Consider the following 19,615-nt stretch of genomic DNA (forward strand, 5'->3'; position numbering starts at 1 on the left):
CTTGAGGAATCTCATCTTCTCTTATTTCTGAGAATTACAATACTAATGGCAAGCTTACCAATAATATAAGACTGATACAACTTTTCTATTTGAAACCTCCCCCCCGGCAATTCACTCTAAGAGGAAGAATGTTTGTAGATGAGTTTAGCATTCATTAGGGTTCCCTTTCCAAACAGATCTAGAATGTCAGTTGAATTTTCTTTTGACTTCGAACATAGACAACAATTTGCTATAGAAAGGTCTCTCTTAAGGATGAACTCCGAGGAACTCCTGGTAGGAAGAAACTGGGTCACAGCATGCCAAATAGGAAAACTATGCTAGGAAAACAAGAACTGATCCAGGCATTTCTATTTCACGGGACTTTCCCAGATTGTGATCTAACGAAATTCCAGGCAGAGGTTTAGCTGAGTTTATTTTGAAGAATTTGCATGCCGTGGAATGAAATCTCCACTGGCTCTTGGCCTTGCCAATCTGTGAGAGTCTAGACCAAACATCAGTTCAATTATTTGAAGTGATAGGCCCAGGGCACCAAATCCTGTTATGGATAATGGAAGAGATCGCAGCCAATCTGTCAGATCCAACATTGTATCTGATTCACTCTCTAGCAGCAATGCTTGAAAGGATATTGTCTCTAGGAGCATGTGTATACTTGAGTATTTTCCTTCAGCCCAAGAAGCATCAGTTGATCCATTGAAGGCCTGTACGCTTTATTCTGCATGGTGTTCGGACAAGAGTATTCTAGAGATTCTAGATAGTTGTGCAACCTAGATGGTATATCATGAATACCTGACAACTAGAGATTCTACATAGGCCGAGGCCAAGGTACTTCCATGGATGTCAAAACACCAATTTCAATGTGCTGGTGTCAGATTCTTGATAGGAAGGACTCTTAGTGGTCCAGGCTAAACAGCCTTAGGGATTATTATCAGTGTGTTTTGAATTTTGGAATTTTATGTGATGTCTTTATGATGTTGTGATGGTTACCGTGTCTTTGTTTGAAAGCTTGAAAGATTATTTATGCAAGTCTTGTATATATGTTGTCTCTTCCCCCCTCTTTCTCTAATTTTAATTCATTGAATCTGAAGATTATATATATGGGCAGGCTTATCGGTCAAGTATGTTGAAAGCATTCAAGAAGACCCTTGAGGAGGCGAATTTTTCTTTTATAATTGGTATGACCTCTTATTGAGAAATGGACTATTATGCAGATTGACTATCATTTCCTTTTCCCTTCTGTACCCTTTCCTCATTTTAGTCTTTTGCCTACTTCATTTCTAGTTTCAATTTGTTTTCATATACAATTACTTTTGTGCTTGATATTGGAACTTTTATTTACTTGTTATAGTCCTAGATTTCAACTAAGTACTGAAGAGACCTCTACTGGCTATGTTTGAGTGTTCCCACATGTTGCTTGCTGTGAGATCATCTAAGATATACTTGTCTCACCTGAAGACTTATTCCGCAGATTCCTGCTTGTACTACCACTTTTAGGATATTAAATAGAATATTGCTACCCCAAGAAAGTCAGGCTAAGTTGTCTGTAGATGCTAGCCAATTTGCATCATTAAGAAAATTCAATATTTTAGTGTGGTTATAGACAGCGGTGGAGTGCAGTGCCTGGTACACTGCCTTCATTTTCACTAACAACAGTTGCAGTTTTGTTCGGAAATTGACCCATTTGTTGCTGGTATATGTGCCTCGTCTTAGTGGATGACCGCAATCTGCGGGTAGCTGATTTTGCTCAGTTTTGGGCAACTGCAAAGGTATACCCCTATTTCTTTCTTTTTACATCCTCTGTGAGTATTTCTGCTACTTTCTTCTCTGCTTGAAAATTGCTCTATGCTGTTCATATAGCTCATCGTCCACATACCTAGACTGAATGGTGGACACACACCATGTTCATCTGTCGGATTTTCTAGCTTTTATTCTTTTACCAAGATGCACAAACTTCATGCATATATTGATGACCTGCAAATTGTTGGTTTCTGTACACTTTATTTTTTATTTTTTTTCCACTTCTACAATTTCACCAACCGTCCCATCGCAATTTTATTTGCTCCCTTCAAATCATCCAAGAGTATGGACAAATCCACATCTGTGCATCGAAAGTTTATGCATCCATAAATTGCTTCTTAGTGCTAGTAAATGGAAAGATTCTTGCTGGTTCATCTTTAGAATGATTTTATTCTAAGTTGGCAAAATAAATCCTAGAGCTGTGTTCCATGTATGTTAGTTCTGTTTATGGTTCATTAAAGGAAAATAAAGGGAATTTTGGTACTCAACTGCATATGTTGACATTAGATTAATCTATCTTCTTTTCTGTATACTCTGGCTTCCCTTTAAAGGAGTGTTGTACATCTTTATGGTGTTTTTGAACAATACTAGAAGCATCACATGTCTTTTATGTGTTTCTCAATTGGTTCTTTGATTCAATTCTTGTGTAGCAAATTCATTACTGATTAGATAGATTCTTTTCTTTCTTGTTTCCTTTGTTTGCGCTTTTACTTATTATAGCTCCCTGAGATGGCGAAGAAACAGTTAAATGATTCTTATTGTTTTCCTCTCTCTCTCTTGCTGTCCTGGGGGTCAGGGTGGGTTTTCTGTTACATATTTGAGTGCTAGGAAGTCAAATGCACAAAGTGCGGGACATACGGTTTGCTCTGAAAGCAGAGAAGTTACCTACAAAGATGATGACTTTCCTGTGTTGTCCCATTATTCATGTGGTTATTTCCAAAGAATGTAAATTATGGTGATGATGTGGTTTCCCAGGGTAACCTGTCCACCAGCCTTCGATGTCAAAGATTCTTATGCAGCTACAAACTGTGTTACTACCTGTGGAAATGGTTAATATGAAAAGCTAGATCTTTGATGTTGCAGGTTTTCAGTTTCGGGCACGGTTTCGAGTTTTAACCACATTTCAGTTGAAACCTGTACTATATTTTCTGCAAGTTTTGATGGCATATAAAGTCCTGAAACTTCTAGGAAACCTTATGTTAGCTTTTAGTTCCTGTAAATATTGTGGAACCTTTAGATTTTACAATTCATATGAAAACGGTTAGTTTGACTCTGGGCTCTTGGTTGGTGGCGTATGTTGTATGCATTCTATAATATGGCGTATCTGACATAATGTTTAATACGAGAATACATACAATTCAAGTAGGACAACTTAAGTATGCATTAGGAATCAACCAACGTCTAATGAGAAACTATTTCATATATCATACATCATATATGTCAGATAGATTCTAGTTAACGATGCGAGCTGCACATCCTGGATTCTTAGTACCATATTGATCTAATTTTTTTGGGGGTTAAATCATCAAGTCTTTCTCTCTCTCTTTTGAGCTTATTCTAAATTAGTCTTATACAGTTATACTGTTGTACATGTCTTCTAATGATGCAGCACTGTATTGCTTCCTATGCATTCCTCTATTGTTCAATTGTTTAGTTCAACCTTGTAAAGCTATGATCTGGGCATGGAAGCATAAAAAAGGGGGTTTTGGGTTTCCGTGCTTCATTGGTGAAATATATCGAAGTGAGAGAAATGGGACAAAATTTTGACTTATATTGTTCCAAACTATATTGGTCTGTAACCAAAGTAGCATTTCAGCTGAAATTAAGACCAAAGTAACATTTCAGCTGAAATTATTATTTCGTACTGTAACCAAAGTAACATTTCATCTCCTTGATAGCTGGACTTGGGCCCACCAAATATGAAAAAAAATCTCCTAGTTCACTGTTGCGTGAATAGTAACTGCTAGTGCTGCACAATTTTCCCTCTCTTAAAAATTACTCGCCCTCAAGTTTCATAAAAAAAACCTGCTTTACTTTGATTGGCACCACAAAAACAAGGTGTGCTGGGTTGCTGCAACATTGTTCGATCACAATCACCTGAGAAAAGAAATGTGGGAAAATAAAAAAGAAAGGAAAGAAAAAAAGGAATATAAGAGAGAGATCTCAGGGAGGAGAAGAAAAAGGGGGAAGAGAGACAAGGTTGAAGAGGCTGTGCAGGAGAGATCTATCCAGGTTTGGTCTCTGATGCCAAATGATGGGGGCACACTGTAAATATGAAAGAAGGATTAAGAAGATAGGGGGCAGAGAGAAGAATCAGACTAGTATTAGGGGAAGAGGGAGAAGAAGAATCATAAGAAGACGAGTAAAATAAAACCCTGGGGGTTTGTGTGCAAATGCATATACAGAACTTAATAATTCATATCTTCATTTCCCTTTTCAAGCTGAATACAAAGATTCAACTAATAAAACATATTTCAGTAAAACTGGGACTCCTAAAGATTTAAATTCAGTGGTATTTACCAAAGAAAAAGAATACTGGTGGTAAATATATTGTAGAACTAGCGTGCACATCTCAGTGCCTGTTTGAATGTTCCTTGATCACCCTTGATTAGCTTTTGCAAAAAACCACTGGCCAATCCAAATGGTTTATCTTTTAGTCAGATAAGTATGCCCCTCTTTGGAAGTTACAGCCAAAGAATCAAAAAGTCATAGCTGTGCAGGGAACCTGCTTGGTTTGAGTTATTGAACAGGCCAGTTACATCGGTCTGAAGAGCTGGATCTTAAATTGTTGTAGTGCATAAACTAGTTGTCCATTTAGCATTTTGTCCCTCGTGTTCTTTATGCTAGTGTTCATAATTTAATGGCCTACATTGAAGCTTGGGTGAGTTCTGCCGTTAATAAGATATCTTGCTTGTTGATGTGCTTTAAATCTTGATTAATCATATGATTAAGTTCTAATAGTCAGGAGACTTGAGATATTAAAGGGCTGGGCGACCAGCAGCGTGTAAATTTATGGTAGTGTAATTGTTCATGGAACCCAGAACAAAAATTATGGTTCTCTTGCATGGTATTAATGTCCCTCGATGGTGATTTTATTTTCTTCTTCTTTATTCATTTTTCCATTACTGATGCCTTATCTTTATTTCTTCCCCTGATGGAAACCAGGTCTAGGGCTAAAGGGTATTCTGGTAATTTCCTAGACTTTAGGTTTGCCCAGGAAATTCCAGCAAATTAGTGGAAAGATCTAAGGAAGTGAGGGTGATTTTAGAACTATTATGGTTGGAAAGCAATTAACCTAAAACTATATGGGAAGGGTTTTGGATGAAAGGGAAAAGTTAGGGTTTCAGAACCCCCAGTGGGATAGTTTACTAGGTATTGGGATTGCCTAAATAAGTTTAGGGAAGCCAGGAAAGGTAAAAGAAGCCTGCGGTTGGGGTGTGGAGGGTTTTAGGTATGATTCTGAGATAAGGGAAGGGAAGGGATAACTAGGGAGTGGGATGGGATCCTTTACCAGTTAGTAGGATAACTAAAACATCAATGGGGATGTCAAGAAAATCCATGGAAAGGAAAATTAAGTGTTCAAATGGGAAGGGAAATATTTAGGTAAAGTCGGGAAAGGGTAGGGAATCTTGCGGTAGAGGTATGTAAGTTTCTTGCTTTCTTCCTTTTCTGTTTTTCTTTTTCTTTCTTTTTCTGCTGCAAGAAAGAGAGACTGTGAGAGAGAGTCCAAGAGGTTTTGGGAGGGAAAAGGGATGGGTCTTAGGGTTGGGCAGGGGTGGGGAATGGTCCTAGAAGGGTCATGTCAGTGGGTGAGGGGTTATGGGTCTGCACAGGGTAGGGAGGGGATCTTAGGTGGTTTACAATGGCAGGGGAGGGATTTTCTGGCTTGCACAGAAACAGGGAACGGCTGAGGGGGAGGGTTTCTACTTACTTGTGATTGCTGGAGTGACTGATGGCTGCTGTGGAAGGCTTGAAGACTGAGATTACTTGTTGAATTGTAGAATTTGAGCTTAAAACTTGAATGAAGATTGCTTGAATGCTTGAAAGATTCTTGAGACCGAATGTACTCAATGTAGAGAACTAGAATGCTTTAACTTGACACCTGCCAGGGCCTACCCACACAGGAGACCCTGAACTCAACAAGCAATTCATTAATTCATCAAGACTGATTTTAACTTACAAGAGAAGGCTATCTATAGCCTGACTGACTTACTTAAGTTGGGACTCCTTGACACTTGACAGTTAAGGATCCCCTTACAACTTGAATTGGACTCTCAAAATAAAAGATATATTTAAAAGAAAAACTCCTAATAAATAGGATCCTCTTGGATAAGGAACCTTATCTAGGACTCTTCAAAATAACTTCAACTCAAACTAGACTACTTTGACTCATCATAAAAGACTCAAATGCACCCTAAATAACTCAAAACTTAAATTAATAAAATTCTGAAATAAATTGTAATGAAATTCAGGAATTTATTGAGGGCTAAAATGCCCAAAATACCCTTCATGTAGGGTCTGGCCAACCTATGGAGGTTTCTTGGAGCTATCATGGGGGCCCCAGTTAGGTTTTCGGATGGAGGGGGTCCCTGTGTTCACTTCATCCCCCCCATTCTTTTCAATGATAAGCACAACCTGTTTGCTGTTGCATTTCCCTCCTCTCAGCCTCAATGATGTAGATCATTCATTACTGAATGACCTAATTTTATAATACTATCCTTGGACTTTCTATTGTCGACTCACTTGGACCCTTCCGTGGGTCTAACCAACCATATTGTTCCAAAGATGTGGCTGGCTGGTTTATTGAGGGGTGCATGAAGAGGGGAGCCTAGGTTTAGTCTTTGATTACTTGGTTTGTCTTTTTATTTATTAAACTTTTTAAAGCCTTTTAGGGTATTCTGTAACTCTGATATGTTGTTATGTCTTGGGCTTTATCTGGTTTAGACTTGGGTATTGCTCTCTTATTTATTGCTATGCTGTATAATTAGGTTGCAAGCATGTTTTGGTGATCCCTTGGTTAGTTTATGCATGTTTGATAATGTAAACAAAAAATATAGGAAAATACCCCCATGCCAACAGTGTGAGGATTCTTTAGTCTTTACCATCGTCTCTCGCATAACTAAAACTCTTCTTACTGACATTTTCTTTCTCCTCCTTGACCTTGATGCTGACTAAGTAATTCCTGCCTCATCCCTACTATATATATGAGAAAATGCTCAATATGCAATGCCATTATTAAAGATGGGTCCAGTTGTATCATTAGCTGCACTGTACAACTTTCAAGTTTACCATTGCTTTATTATGGTTTGCTTCTGCTTTCACATTTGAAATCCTGATAAGCACCCAATTTGGTTGATTTTTTTTCCTCAAAAGTAATTTATGCAAAATATGTCTAATACTTGCGTGATATTACTGTGTTATAATACTTAGTATATATTGTTAACCTCTTGAGTACTTATTGTTCCTTTTCTATGTATCAGAGGTCAGGCTATGAAGTATTCCTACTAGATGCTCCATACAAGGATCCTATGGTGAGTTTCTTTTTTCCTTCTCTTGTTATCTGTTCATGATATTTTCTCATTGCACAAGGTGGGAGTAGGCCTTGTAATGCTCTGCAAAGTGGTCCATTAGCTGAACAGCAAAGATTTGAACACTAATTGACCTATTGTGACGATACTTGAAGAGATTAGTTGCTGTCCACTAATTCCTGACCTAGATAGCAGGGTTACAAGCCTGAATTGCTGCTGCCCATTGAGATTTGACTCCAAACAGCAAGGAATGGAACCCTAGATTGCCTGCTGGTTTCTTAGAAAAGATCTGACTACTGGCCCTGTAATCAAAGGTTCTTCAAGCTGATTTGGGGTTCGATTGGGGAAACTGCAGGGTCCTTACAGTATTTCTATGGATAGATATTTGGTAATTTGTGTGCTTACTATATATATATATATATATATATATATATATTGTAGGAATGAATGTGGTGGGCTAAGGGGGAGACTTACGATGGGTTTAGGTATGTTTTCTAGGCCAGTTAAGAGAGGGAAGGGGCTGTTAGGGTTACAGTTGAAGGGAAGGGGTCTCCTAGGGTAGTGTGAGCAAGGGGGAGGGGTGGGGAAGCTTGTAACTTATTTGAGAAGGTGCTGGAAAGCTGTTCTACGCTCAGGAATGTCTTGAAGATTACTTGAAGTTGCTGTAGTTGAAGAAGATGCAGAAATTCTGAACTCAAAGCTCTCAACCAAGGCCCACCCAATGAAGTAGACCCTGGTCCTTAATCAAATCAATTAATCATCAAAAACTGAAAATAACTAAAAGTAGAAAGTCTCTTTATAGTTTGAAACAAAGGACTTTGACTCATACTGGGATATCCTAAGTGTTAGGGTCCCATTACAATTCAACTTGGACTTTGAAACACTTATCAAAAGGAGTCTAATTACTACACAATTTCAGCCCTTGGATGTGAGACCTCGCTTAAACTATTTATCTAATTTAACACATTCTAATTAGATAACTTAAGATCTAAGCAACCAAATTACAAACAAACTATACACTCCAAACTAAACCAAATTGACTCAAATAAATTCTGAAATGAATCCTACTCTAATTTCAAGAGTAAATTGAGGGAAAAATACCCTAATACCCTCCTGTAGGGTTTGGCCCACTTAGGGTTTCGGATAAGAGGGGTCCCTGTGTTCACATTAGAATGTTCAATTGTACTTTTACTTAGAAATGGACGTTGGGTATCTGCATGCTTTGATTATTATTATTAGAGCAAATTGCACCAGACCACAACATTGGAGGCCTTAAAGCATTGACCCCCACTTTATCTTTAAAACACACAGATACCCCAAAATTGAATTTTCATTGGATACATTAGTCCAATTTGTTATTGAAGACCATTAAACCACTGTTAATATTTTTTTCTAATTCAAAAAATATCCATTTAAATAATACAATATTACTTTAATGCGCTTATCAAAATCTGACGGAGAAAAAAAACCAACACTACAATCATCTTCTTCGGGATACCCTTCACCGGCGGGATAGAAGCCTTATTGCCTAACTTCTTCAAAAACCAAGCTCTGAACCATGGTTGTCAAAGCGTCCGCCTAGGCGGCAATGCGGTTTTTGAACCGCGTTGTTTTGAACCGCTTTGTTTACATGCAATTTTTTGGCCGTTTTTCACATAATTGCTACCACTTTGTCGCCTTGTGCACCTTATTGTTGCGTGGACGCCAAAATGGTCTCCTTTTTTACGTTTTGTACATAATAATATTTTTTCTTGATTTTTAAAAAAATCAAATTTTATGTTACAAAGCCGTGTACAAACTTAATAGATAGTCATTTTGGAATTAGAAATTAATGAATCATTAAATGGATAAGACACTTATTTGGCATCACACTATCATATAGGTAAGTATACATGTAAAATTACTACTTTCATTTTCATACTTATAATTTGATGTAGTTTATAGTCATATGTTATGATGTTTGATGAGATGAACTTATGCTTGTGGTCTTTTTTGTTGAATAATCTTTCGTAATTATGATTCTTGAATGTTTTTTTAATTTTTTTTTGAATTTTTAAATTTTTAATTTTTTAAAGATGAATGTGATTCTTGAATGTTTGTTTAGGTTATAATAGAAATTTATCAGCTTAAAATTAGTCATATTGAAAAAATTTGACCCAACCGCTTTGGTCGCCTTATTGCCACCTAGGTACCGCTTTGTTGCCTAATCGCCTAGATAGAGCCCCAAACCCTTTGGTCTCTTTGCTGCTTTGACAACCTTGCCTTGAACGGAGAAACAACCACAACAATGCCGTCTTTCCAAACGGCGATTCCATCTGCTGCCCTCAAATCTTTCCCTGTGTTCACCAACATTGTTGTGCTGTCATCAGGATTGACCTGAATAACTTTTTGTCAACAAGGGGTATCTCTGGTGATACAATCGAACACCAGAAAGTTATTCAAAGTTAATCCAGCTGACGGGTGGATGACCAAAAAGCAACAAGATGACAACAAAACGTCTCTGTGATAACTTGGAAGCATCGAGAGAAAGAAATCATTGACAATTTCACCTGTATCTTGCCAATCACTAAAAAATTTGACTTGAAAACCAACAGACCTCTGATATTCAATGCATATGCAATGGAAGATTATATTAAAAGAAAAGAAATCGGTAAGATTTGAGGCCACAGGGTTCATTAGGGTATACACGATTCTCCATCAACGCTTACTTTCCAGATAAAGTTGCCAGTGGAGTTGGTGAACGTTTACGTGGTAATCGACGGCGACCTCTTAGTGAATTGATGATTAGAAGAGTTGGGGTCAGTGGGTGGAGCTGGAAAGATGCGTTGGTGAGAATGGAGGTCGTAAACGGCAAGGGCATCAAAGTGTGGGTGAGGATCGAAAGCATGGATAACAATGTGGAGACAGTGGTTTCCCAGTTTGGTTAACTATCAAAAGAAGAGAAAGGTATGTGTTATATGGGAGAAAGGTATGTGTTATATGGGAAGGTGGACATGTGTATGGCTGGAAATGTGGAAATGGAGGAGTTAGCATAGAGGAGATAGAATCGGCGGTGGACAATACAATAGAGAGAAGGGTAGATAAAGGTTTTTCACTCCATTATATGCAAGGGTCTAATTGTCTTTACAAGTGTACAACTAACCATTCTAATAGAATAGGACCTATGTGTTTTTCAAAAATAAAATGGGGTGTCAATGTTTTTATGCCTCCATTTTGGGGTCCCCTGCAATTTGCTTTTATTTTTAATAATAAAAATAAAAATAAAACAAAAGATCCAAGGACTTGTCACAGTATAAAAATTCCAAAATGGATGTGAAACACTGTCCTGGCAATCTTCTGTGGATCATCAATGCTACTGTTTCCAGGTCTAGACAGAAGCTGTAATTCACTGTGATGACGAGACAATTAATGACCCCCTATAAAAGAAAAGCAGAAACCATATTCAACTATGCTGACAACACAATTACAGATTCAACTGGAAGAAAAAAACATAAGTGAATCCCTTCTCAGATTTGACATAGAGGTGGGAGCAAGGAGAAGGATTTCAGTGCTGACCAAGGTTTTGACCAGCAAGTGATGCAGTCCTAGTATAGGGCTACAATTATGGGTTGTAATCGAGGCCTAATTAAAGGAATAGGGAAGGGAAGAAGGGAGAAGTAGAACAGGGGGAATAGGAAAGGACTCAGGGAACAGGAAAGGACTCAACAACAAACAAAACTCTTCAATCCATTCACTCTGAAAATTGTATCCTATTACATTATATTTAAAGGAAATAAAACACAAATCCTTTTTGAAATCAAAATCCAAAAGAGAATCCAAATCTAAGTCCAAAACACTCTCATGTAGGATTATGAAAACAGATAGAAGACTAAAACTACTACTGAAATAAACTATTGAATTAAGTCCAACTCTTGTTGGACCAAACCCATTGGATTTGTTATTTTTGGGTTGGACTGAACCCTTTGAACCTTTTTGATTCTGCATCGGCCAGAAGCCAAAATTTGTCAAAACTGGTTGGAACCCAGCTTAAAGCCTGGTATTTTAGGGTAAAACTTGACATAAAATGGGCTTATAAAGCTCTTGCCTGTACAAACAATAATGAATTTGAGAGGCAGCATCATTCTTGAACCGTGTAGTGTTAGATGCACCCCAAAAAAAAAAAAAAAAAAAAAAAACCCAAAAAGCCTTTAGGTGTCCCCAGTGTTCAATAGCTCATTTTTCTTGTTCACAATTTAAATTTTGACCTCATGATCGCACTTTATTGATAATTCTCTAAAGTGGTTGTGGAATGTATTTTCTGCTGTTCTCCAGTAATTTAATATTCATGTTGTAACTACAGGGGTGTACTGCAAGGAATGTGCATGGTTTCACATCAGATGACATACGGAAAATGGCAGATCAGTGGGAGGAAGCTCCTCCGTTATACTTGCGTGTAGACATTCAGGTTTGGCAAGAAACTTATGTTATATATTGCCAAAGTGGAATATAGAGGAATCAGTAAGCAGAGACCATTAACTTAATATTTTTTTCCTGACATGGCAGTCTCTATTCCGTAGTGATGATCTGAACAAGTGTGACATTCAGGAGGTAACTTCTTTTATATAGTTACTGTGTCTTGTTATTTTTTTTTTGAGATCAATTTGGGTAAGACGTCATGTGAAGTCTTGATTCTTGTAGATATTTAATGTTATTATTGGTAGCATTTTATATTTGGGGGGTAATTAACAAAATTTGTTTGGATAAAATAAATTTGTGATTTCAACGCTCAGTAATTTTGAATGATCTCTTACTATTTATGTTAAAAAGAATGAAGACCCAACTCCAAATTTTTTCCTTGTTGGAAAGAATTCGCTGGCATGATCCTAAAGAGAAGGATAGATGTAGGATGGTTTTCTTCTATTAGTCATGGTACTAGAAAACTTATTCTTTTTTATGACTTACAGCTGAGTCTGTGTGAGGAATTTATTAGGTTTGATTGAATCAAAATTCATTTCCTTTCCTGGGATTTCCTTGTTGGGTCTGGGAATTATGTTACAAGCTCATTCTCCAGATCAGACATTTGGAGGGGATTACTGAGAACATTGTGAACAGAAAAGGATGCTTAGCAATATCGTTTGGAAGTCATTTTGCAGTATTACTCTATACGTAGATAATCTTCTTCTTTTATTTTATTTTAAAGGAGAAGGTCACATGTTCTTTCATGACTAATTTAGGTTTAACTAAAAAAAGTCATCCTTTGTATTTTGGTTAATCCTCTTTTTTCTACAGGTTAAAATTATGATTATTTGACCTACAAGTATCGATAGCTATATTTGATATGATTTACGACCCATTTCTTATTAAAATACACAATTTTAAGCATAAATTCATAAATAGAACAAGTGTTGTTTATGATTATCACTATAAACTGTTAATTTTTTTAATGCAGTTAACATTACTGAGCAAGTGCAGAATTACTATTTAGGTAGCGGTAGAATGGTAAATTTACAAAAATTAGAACAAAACTCTTCTTCTCTCTCTCTAACCTCTACCTTGCTTCCATCTCCACTTGAATAATATTTTAGGGATATGAAAACTAGCCCAAACCAATAAAAGTAACCAAAACCAAAGCCAATGCCGATTTAAAAAAAAATAAAAAAGGAGGTAAACCAAAACCAACACAAAACCAAACTAATGATACATGATATATTATTCTCCCAACTATGCGAAACCTATTTCTTGTTATATAATATATCATCTTTATTACTAACTTAATGATAATTGTTTATCACAAATAACTTAAAAGAGTTTTTACTTGGCACCCCCTTAAGTTGATTGACTGCCCTCTTTTCACCACTTGAAAAATTACCCGTTACCCTCTGTTGGCTGTCGACCATTTTTGTGTTAACTTTAAACCGGAAATGTCCATTTTGCCCTTGTTATGTAAAATTTCTTCAATGCCCCTGCTTCTCCTCCGTCGCATGAGTTACGGCAACAAACTCCTGATGTTAGGGCTGATCTGCTCTGCTTACGCTGGATTCCTTCTTTTGTTCTTTGTTTGCCCAATGATTCAGTTATGCTGTAGATGTGAGGCTTTAAGGTTGCGCGATTAAGTTATGAAGTTTTTCCCCTTGTCTCGCTACCTGCTGTGAAGCTGCCGATCTGAGGTTTTTTTCTACTGCAACTGTATTTTCACCCTGTCCACACAAACATAAACCAAACCAAATTTGATGAACTCAGGACTCAGGAGATCAAATATCCAACTCAAGACAAAATTAATATGAGCCCACCACTCTCCATGTGATAATGTCCAGAGAAAGAGGAAACCACAGCTAAAATTAGGGTTGAAACAAACGAATTACCTAGAAGGAGATTTGATTGTCCTTGGGATCAATTTCTCTTTTCTTGGTCAACTTTTCAGGTTCCTCAGATTGCAGATAATTGAATAACCTAAATCATATAACCACAAATCAGAATCAAGATCATGTTTTAAAGGATTTAACTTTCTTGCAATCCAGAGTGGTTTTAAATAATTTTCCTAAAACTTCCATATTCCTTCATTCTTTGCAATATGCACTTACTTTGTGCCATTTTAACATACAGCGCACTTGTTTGACGGGGTTTGTTATTTTGGATATTGGTGATTATTTGAAACATAGTTATCTGCTGCAATGGGGTTGGACCTCTATATTTTTATATATATCATAGTTCAGATTAATTTCACTCATATGAGTATATAAAAGTTGTTCTGTGAAAGATCCGTTGAAAAGTAGGTTCAGTGGGAAGGTACTTGCGAGGTATGGAAGTTGCATCAGTTCTGTGTGTATATTGGATGATCCAGAGTGGACAATTTTGGTCTTGCATAGAAGCATACTAATTCTATTCTCCATGTTTTTTCTGTCAGGTGGACATGGATATGGAAGAAGTGGCTTGTGAGGAAGGTCCATCTGGGTTGCAAGATGGAAATTCTGAGAAGACGTCACAACCACATGGAGTAGACACTTCTCTTGATGGTACACTTGAAACTGATTTTGGGTTTCCAAGTATCTTTAACATGTTGTAATAAGTGAAATTCTTTCATGTAGTTCTTTGTCACCTAAGTAGCAATATGTAACATCTGATTTTGTACTTACAAACGTGACATTTGATTGCCTTGTTTTTGTTGTGTGGAATGTTCATGGAAAATTTTCATTTTCCAATAAATTATCGATGGAATATTTTACTGCATCAAAATAGTCCCTTTGTACTTATGTTGAGACGCCACAACCACATGGAGTAGACACTTCTCTTGATGGTACACTTAAAACTGATTTTGGGTTTTTCAAGCATCTTCAACATGTTGTAATAAGTGAAATTCATTCATGTAGTTCTACATGACCTAAGTAGCAATATGTAAGATCTGATTTTGTACTCAAAAACGTGACGTTTGATTGCCTTGTGTTTGTTGTGAGAAATGTTCAAGGAAATTTTCCTTTTCCAATAAATTATCTGTGGAATATTTTTCTGGAAATTGCCCCTTTGTACTTGTGTTGAGATCTGCTTTATAATGCATATAGTATGTATCTATCCGTTTGTCTTTATCCAGTCACATATATTCTTGTTAATGTGTCTCATGGTGTTTTTTTCTGACATCTAAGAAGAAAATAACAGACCTTCAGTGGCTGTTTGGGATGTTCCTATGGTGAAAAGATCCAATGCAGGAAACCCTAGGAATATGAAGAGCATGCCCTGAGAAACATTGTCACTCCTTTTTGAAGAATTTGGCATATTCATTTTCTAATAAACAAATTACTCTCATTTGGTTTTCTTCCTTTCCAAGGAATCCTTGAATAAACAGATCCAAGTCTCATTAGGTCTTCCTTCTTTCCGAGGAGTCCCTGAATAACATTTTTCATTTTCATTTGGAGCTGATGATATGGAACAAAGTTTGTCCTCTGCTGGGCCTATAGGCCTGGCTACAACAACTTATTGTTTATCCCTCTATTTTTCCTTTCTTTCTTTGAGCAATTTATTGGTATGCCCATTATCTGTCATTCCATTGCATCTGATATCCTGAAATATCTGTTTCAAAGACTAGCTGTCTTATCTTTCATGCTGCCAATGGTCTTCCTTAGGTTATTCTAAGGATGAAGAGAGATTGGATAATGAAGTTGATGATTTGGCTGAAGTAAAAGAACTACGGAGGAGTAAATGGTCCCATGATGTGGATGAGGAGGAAATCAAAAAAACTGAAGGTGCTAAAGGAAATTTTAACGCTCTTTCAGGCTTAATTCAAGCATATGGCAAGGGAGAAAAATCTGTTCATTGGGGTGACCAGGTATCTGTTGTATTTTCATTCTTCCTTTTGAGACATTTTAAAATCTTGCTTCTCTCATCACCCATCTATTGTCACCTTTTATTTTATTTTATTCTTTCTTTTGGGGCGGGTGGGTGGGTTGAAATTCTTACCTAGCACTTGAAAATTTTAACTTTAACAATGAAATATGATGAATTCATTATTCAAGGTCTTAGCATGTCTTGTTAATTCATGTAGTGAGATATGGACGAGTAATGTGGCCCTATATTGAATAGGATCGACTAGGGTCAGTTAACCAAGATGTCTGCAGAACCAGTCAATTCAATTAGGCGAAAACTATGTGTGGGATCCACTTAAGGTGTAAGGTTAGAGCTAATGAAAGGGGTTTTGTCAAAGTTAATATGGGGAACATATGCTGAAAGTTACAACTAAATCAGGTGGTTGAATCTGGAGTCAGAGGATTCCTGGTAGGAATAGGACTGAAGGGTAAAAGGGTACCCTCAGGGAACTGGCTGGTCAGATTCCAACCAGATTCAAATGGTTTTATTACGCGGGTATGGTCGCGATGAAGTTCTGATGTTTGGTTGGCAGGACAGAATCTCATCAAGAAGCACTTTGGTGGTGTTCTTCTAGATGATTAGGAGAGAGTATAAATTCAATCTCAACTCATTGTGGTTGCAGTCCTTTATGACAGCAGCCTGGAGCGAGCTATAACTTCAAACACTGGCAGATTCCATTGCAAAACAGGAGCTTGAATGTGAAACACCAGACACCGAGAACTTTGGACTTCCAACACCAAAGAAGTAGCAGCAACTTGGATTTGAAACACCAAGAGCTAATACCTGGACCTGAATGCCAAGGTATCAGTACTTGGACTTTAAAACCAAGCACAGACAACAATTTGGAGTTGAAACACCAAGGAGCTATCTACCCGGGGGTGGAGGGGGGGGGGGGGGGGGGGGGAGAAAACACCAAGGAGCTATGCAATATGAGCTTTTTACAGAGGTCTCTCACATAGATGGAAGGCAACAGTGAAGCTTGCAATCTTTAATTTCAATAATCAAATTCTTATTCAACTATAGGCCCTATTATAACCTTAAACAAAGGGCTCAATAATAGATTCCTAGGCTAAAATGGAAAGGTCTAATCCTTACCCTGCTAGGTAACTTGAACTAACTAGGAGATTAAAATGATTTTAATTACACTAATTGTTCATGTGCTAGTCACGTGCTACCTTTAAATTGAACCACACAGAACTGGTTCATTCACCTAAACCACTAAAAACAAAGTAAATGATCTATTCTCGTACTCAACCAATTACCCCATTAAGTTGGACTATCTCAAAGTAAAAAATTGGAATCAGAGGCATATTATGTATATAACCCAACCGTAGTCTATTTCCTAAGAAAAGAAGCTCAATAGTTCATTAATCTGCATCAACCGTTTGGCAGTTCTGCTGGCTGATCAACTACGGTTAACAGCATTTCAACTAATACTTCGTATGCAGTTGAGTGTGTGTTGACTATCTTATACATGCTTTTGTTGAGGCCAACTATCATAATATTTACTATATTCGGATCAAATCACCCTCACAGCCCGGTGAACTTGAGCCATGCTGCATCCCATGTGATGCAGAATTGGCAGCTTATACAAAAAAGATAAAAGCCCAATGGTCAAGCCCATCAAAGCCTAAGGATATGATCCAAAACAGCCCATGGCTTGCATGGGCTAGGAGTATTGTAGTGGGATAAAATGAGCCCATGGTTTCATGGGCTTGGATTACTTTAGTGGGAGAATATCAGCCCCCTATTTTGAACTAAGCCCAAGTCTAGCTTTGAAAAGTCAACAAAAGGAGGTAGTAGCCAGTAGGTGGATGTTTCCATTATTGTTTTGACTAGTGGTATTGGTAGTAGTTGGATGTTTCCATTATTGTTTTGACTAGTGGTGTTGGCTAGTAGTTGGATGTTTCCATTAATGTTTGTAGTAGGTTGTGTTAACTAGTGGTTGGATGTTACCATTAATGTTTATGTCTTTTTAGAATGCTATATAAAGAGACTTATGTAAGTGGTGAAGACACAACTTATGAATTGGAATCAAATTGCTTGCTAGCATTCCTCCTCTTTGGAGAACCCTTGTGTTTGATCAAGGTAGGTTGGTGTTCGATCCAATCGATCCACCTTGCGGTGTGAAGCCCGGGTGTTAAGACTCCTTGTGTTTGATCAAGGAAGGTTGATGTTTGATCCAATCGATCCACCTTGCGGTGTGAAGCCTGGGTGTTACATGTTACATTGTTATTGTCATTTTCTTCATTATAGTTCTGCCCCCATTTGAAGATCTATTTGGCCCATTTCGTTATATGCTATTATCCTTATAATACCATTCTAGTTTCTGCCCTCTTTCCCATCTAAACTCTGTTTCACCTTAAGTCCATCAAATTTGCAATTGTTTCCCTATGAAAAGGTCCTATTTCGGTAGTGTTTTGATCAATAAAATTCGGTACTACATTACCATGCTTGCCATTGGAAATCTGAGATTTCCTTTTCTTCTTTCCCTAAACCTGAAACGAAAGGAAACGAGATGGAACTGTAGCTTGCTGATATTCCAATTTCAGAAATAATCCATCATCAACAAAACACTTAACCTTCGCTGATAGACTCCCCTAGGGCGAATCTGGTGCTAAAGGCTTCTGCACAAGCGAAGACGTGGGAGGGGGGCATTTTTCCTACACAGCTTACCACAGCTGTTTTTGCTGAGAGGCTGTTTCGATACCTTGACCTCAGGCTACAAACCATAGTTGTCACGGCGATGAGGCGATGCAAGGCGGTTTAGGCTAGTTGAGGCAATGAGTCGATGAGGTGCCCTCCGAGGCGCTTTTGAGGCGGTTGGGGCGTTTTAAGTGAAATTTTTAGTGTACATCTCATTCACTCCAATTCATTATAAATCTATCATATTTTATATGATAAAAAAATAAAAATAAAAATAAAAAACTAATATTAGCCTACCTCAAGTCATCCAACATACTACAAACCACACATTTCCTAAATAAAAAGTCGCGGGAAGAAATGAAGAGAAGAAGTCATCTGTCGCGCGGCTTGCCAGAGCGTTGTCGCGGGAATGGAAGAGAAAAAGAGAGGAAGAGAAAGAGATTAGGGATTAGAGTGAGAGTGTGAGACTCGAGTCAAGAACTTATTCTCTTTCGATTTTGTTTGTTTTTTTATTTTTATTTAAACATTTGATCACATGTAGCGTATTATAAATATGCATATAGGTTCAAACAATAGATACTTTACAATTGGAATCTAATAAGTAATTCAATATATGTCTTCGATTTGGCATCTTTCATGTGATTTAAAAAATAAAAAAAAGTGGACGCCTTGGGGTATAAGGCGTCTGAGGCTCTTGAGGCGATGCCTAGGCAATGCCTCATACCCCAAGGCGGTCGCTTTATTGCCTGAAAATGAGGCGACACTGATTTGAGGCGCTCCGAAGGTGCCCGGACGCTTAGGCGACGCCTTGACAACTATGGCTACAACTGTGGTCTTCCGACCATTGCCAAGGCCTGCCTCTCACTGATAGACTCCCCTATATCTACATAAACTGTTATTGCAATCAAAACCTGGGTTCTACTAAACCTTAACCCTGGCTTTGCCTAAACGCTTTTCTTGTCCTACCTGAGCTTTATCAATTCATCTCAGATCCTGGATATTGGCTTCTAGTTGATCTCCTACCAATCAAGAACTAGATCATGAGGTACTAGAGCTACATTGGGGTAAAAATCCATTTTTTCTGTGCTTTATCTTCTTGAATTTTGGATTGTATTAACCATGTCAGGAGCTCACACCTCCAACACTAAGTTGCAAAAATTACCTGGAACTGGCTGAGAATCTAGCAGAGTGATGGTAAGCTGGAGACTAGATTTTAGAGGTTTGAGGGTTGTGAGGCATGAAGCTAAACTTTATGACTTCATGGAAGAGGTTCTGCTCACATGAGGATCCCCAACAAACAAGTTGAAGCACGG

General features: G+C 37.7%; 1 protein-coding gene across 1 annotated transcript in view; it reads left to right on the forward strand.

Annotated features, from left to right (window-relative positions):
* Nucleotides 1–19,615, forward strand: part of LOC149006782 (P-loop containing nucleoside triphosphate hydrolases superfamily protein) — a 32,604-nt gene that overhangs the window by 7,497 nt on the left and 5,492 nt on the right. Inside the window, exons 5-11 of the mRNA XM_089166151.1 lie at nt 1,103–1,172; nt 1,708–1,763; nt 7,275–7,325; nt 11,662–11,766; nt 11,865–11,909; nt 14,206–14,314; nt 15,416–15,618. Coding sequence (XP_089022277.1) covers nt 1,103–1,172; nt 1,708–1,763; nt 7,275–7,325; nt 11,662–11,766; nt 11,865–11,909; nt 14,206–14,314; nt 15,416–15,618 — 639 coding nt within the window. The remainder of the gene's footprint in view (nt 1–1,102; nt 1,173–1,707; nt 1,764–7,274; nt 7,326–11,661; nt 11,767–11,864; nt 11,910–14,205; nt 14,315–15,415; nt 15,619–19,615) is intronic.

The sequence above is a fragment of the Hakea prostrata genome, chromosome 8 (genome assembly GCF_041222555.1).
Source record: "Hakea prostrata isolate BN-2017 chromosome 8, UWA_Hpros_2, whole genome shotgun sequence".
Classification (NCBI taxonomy): domain Eukaryota; kingdom Viridiplantae; phylum Streptophyta; class Magnoliopsida; order Proteales; family Proteaceae; genus Hakea; species Hakea prostrata.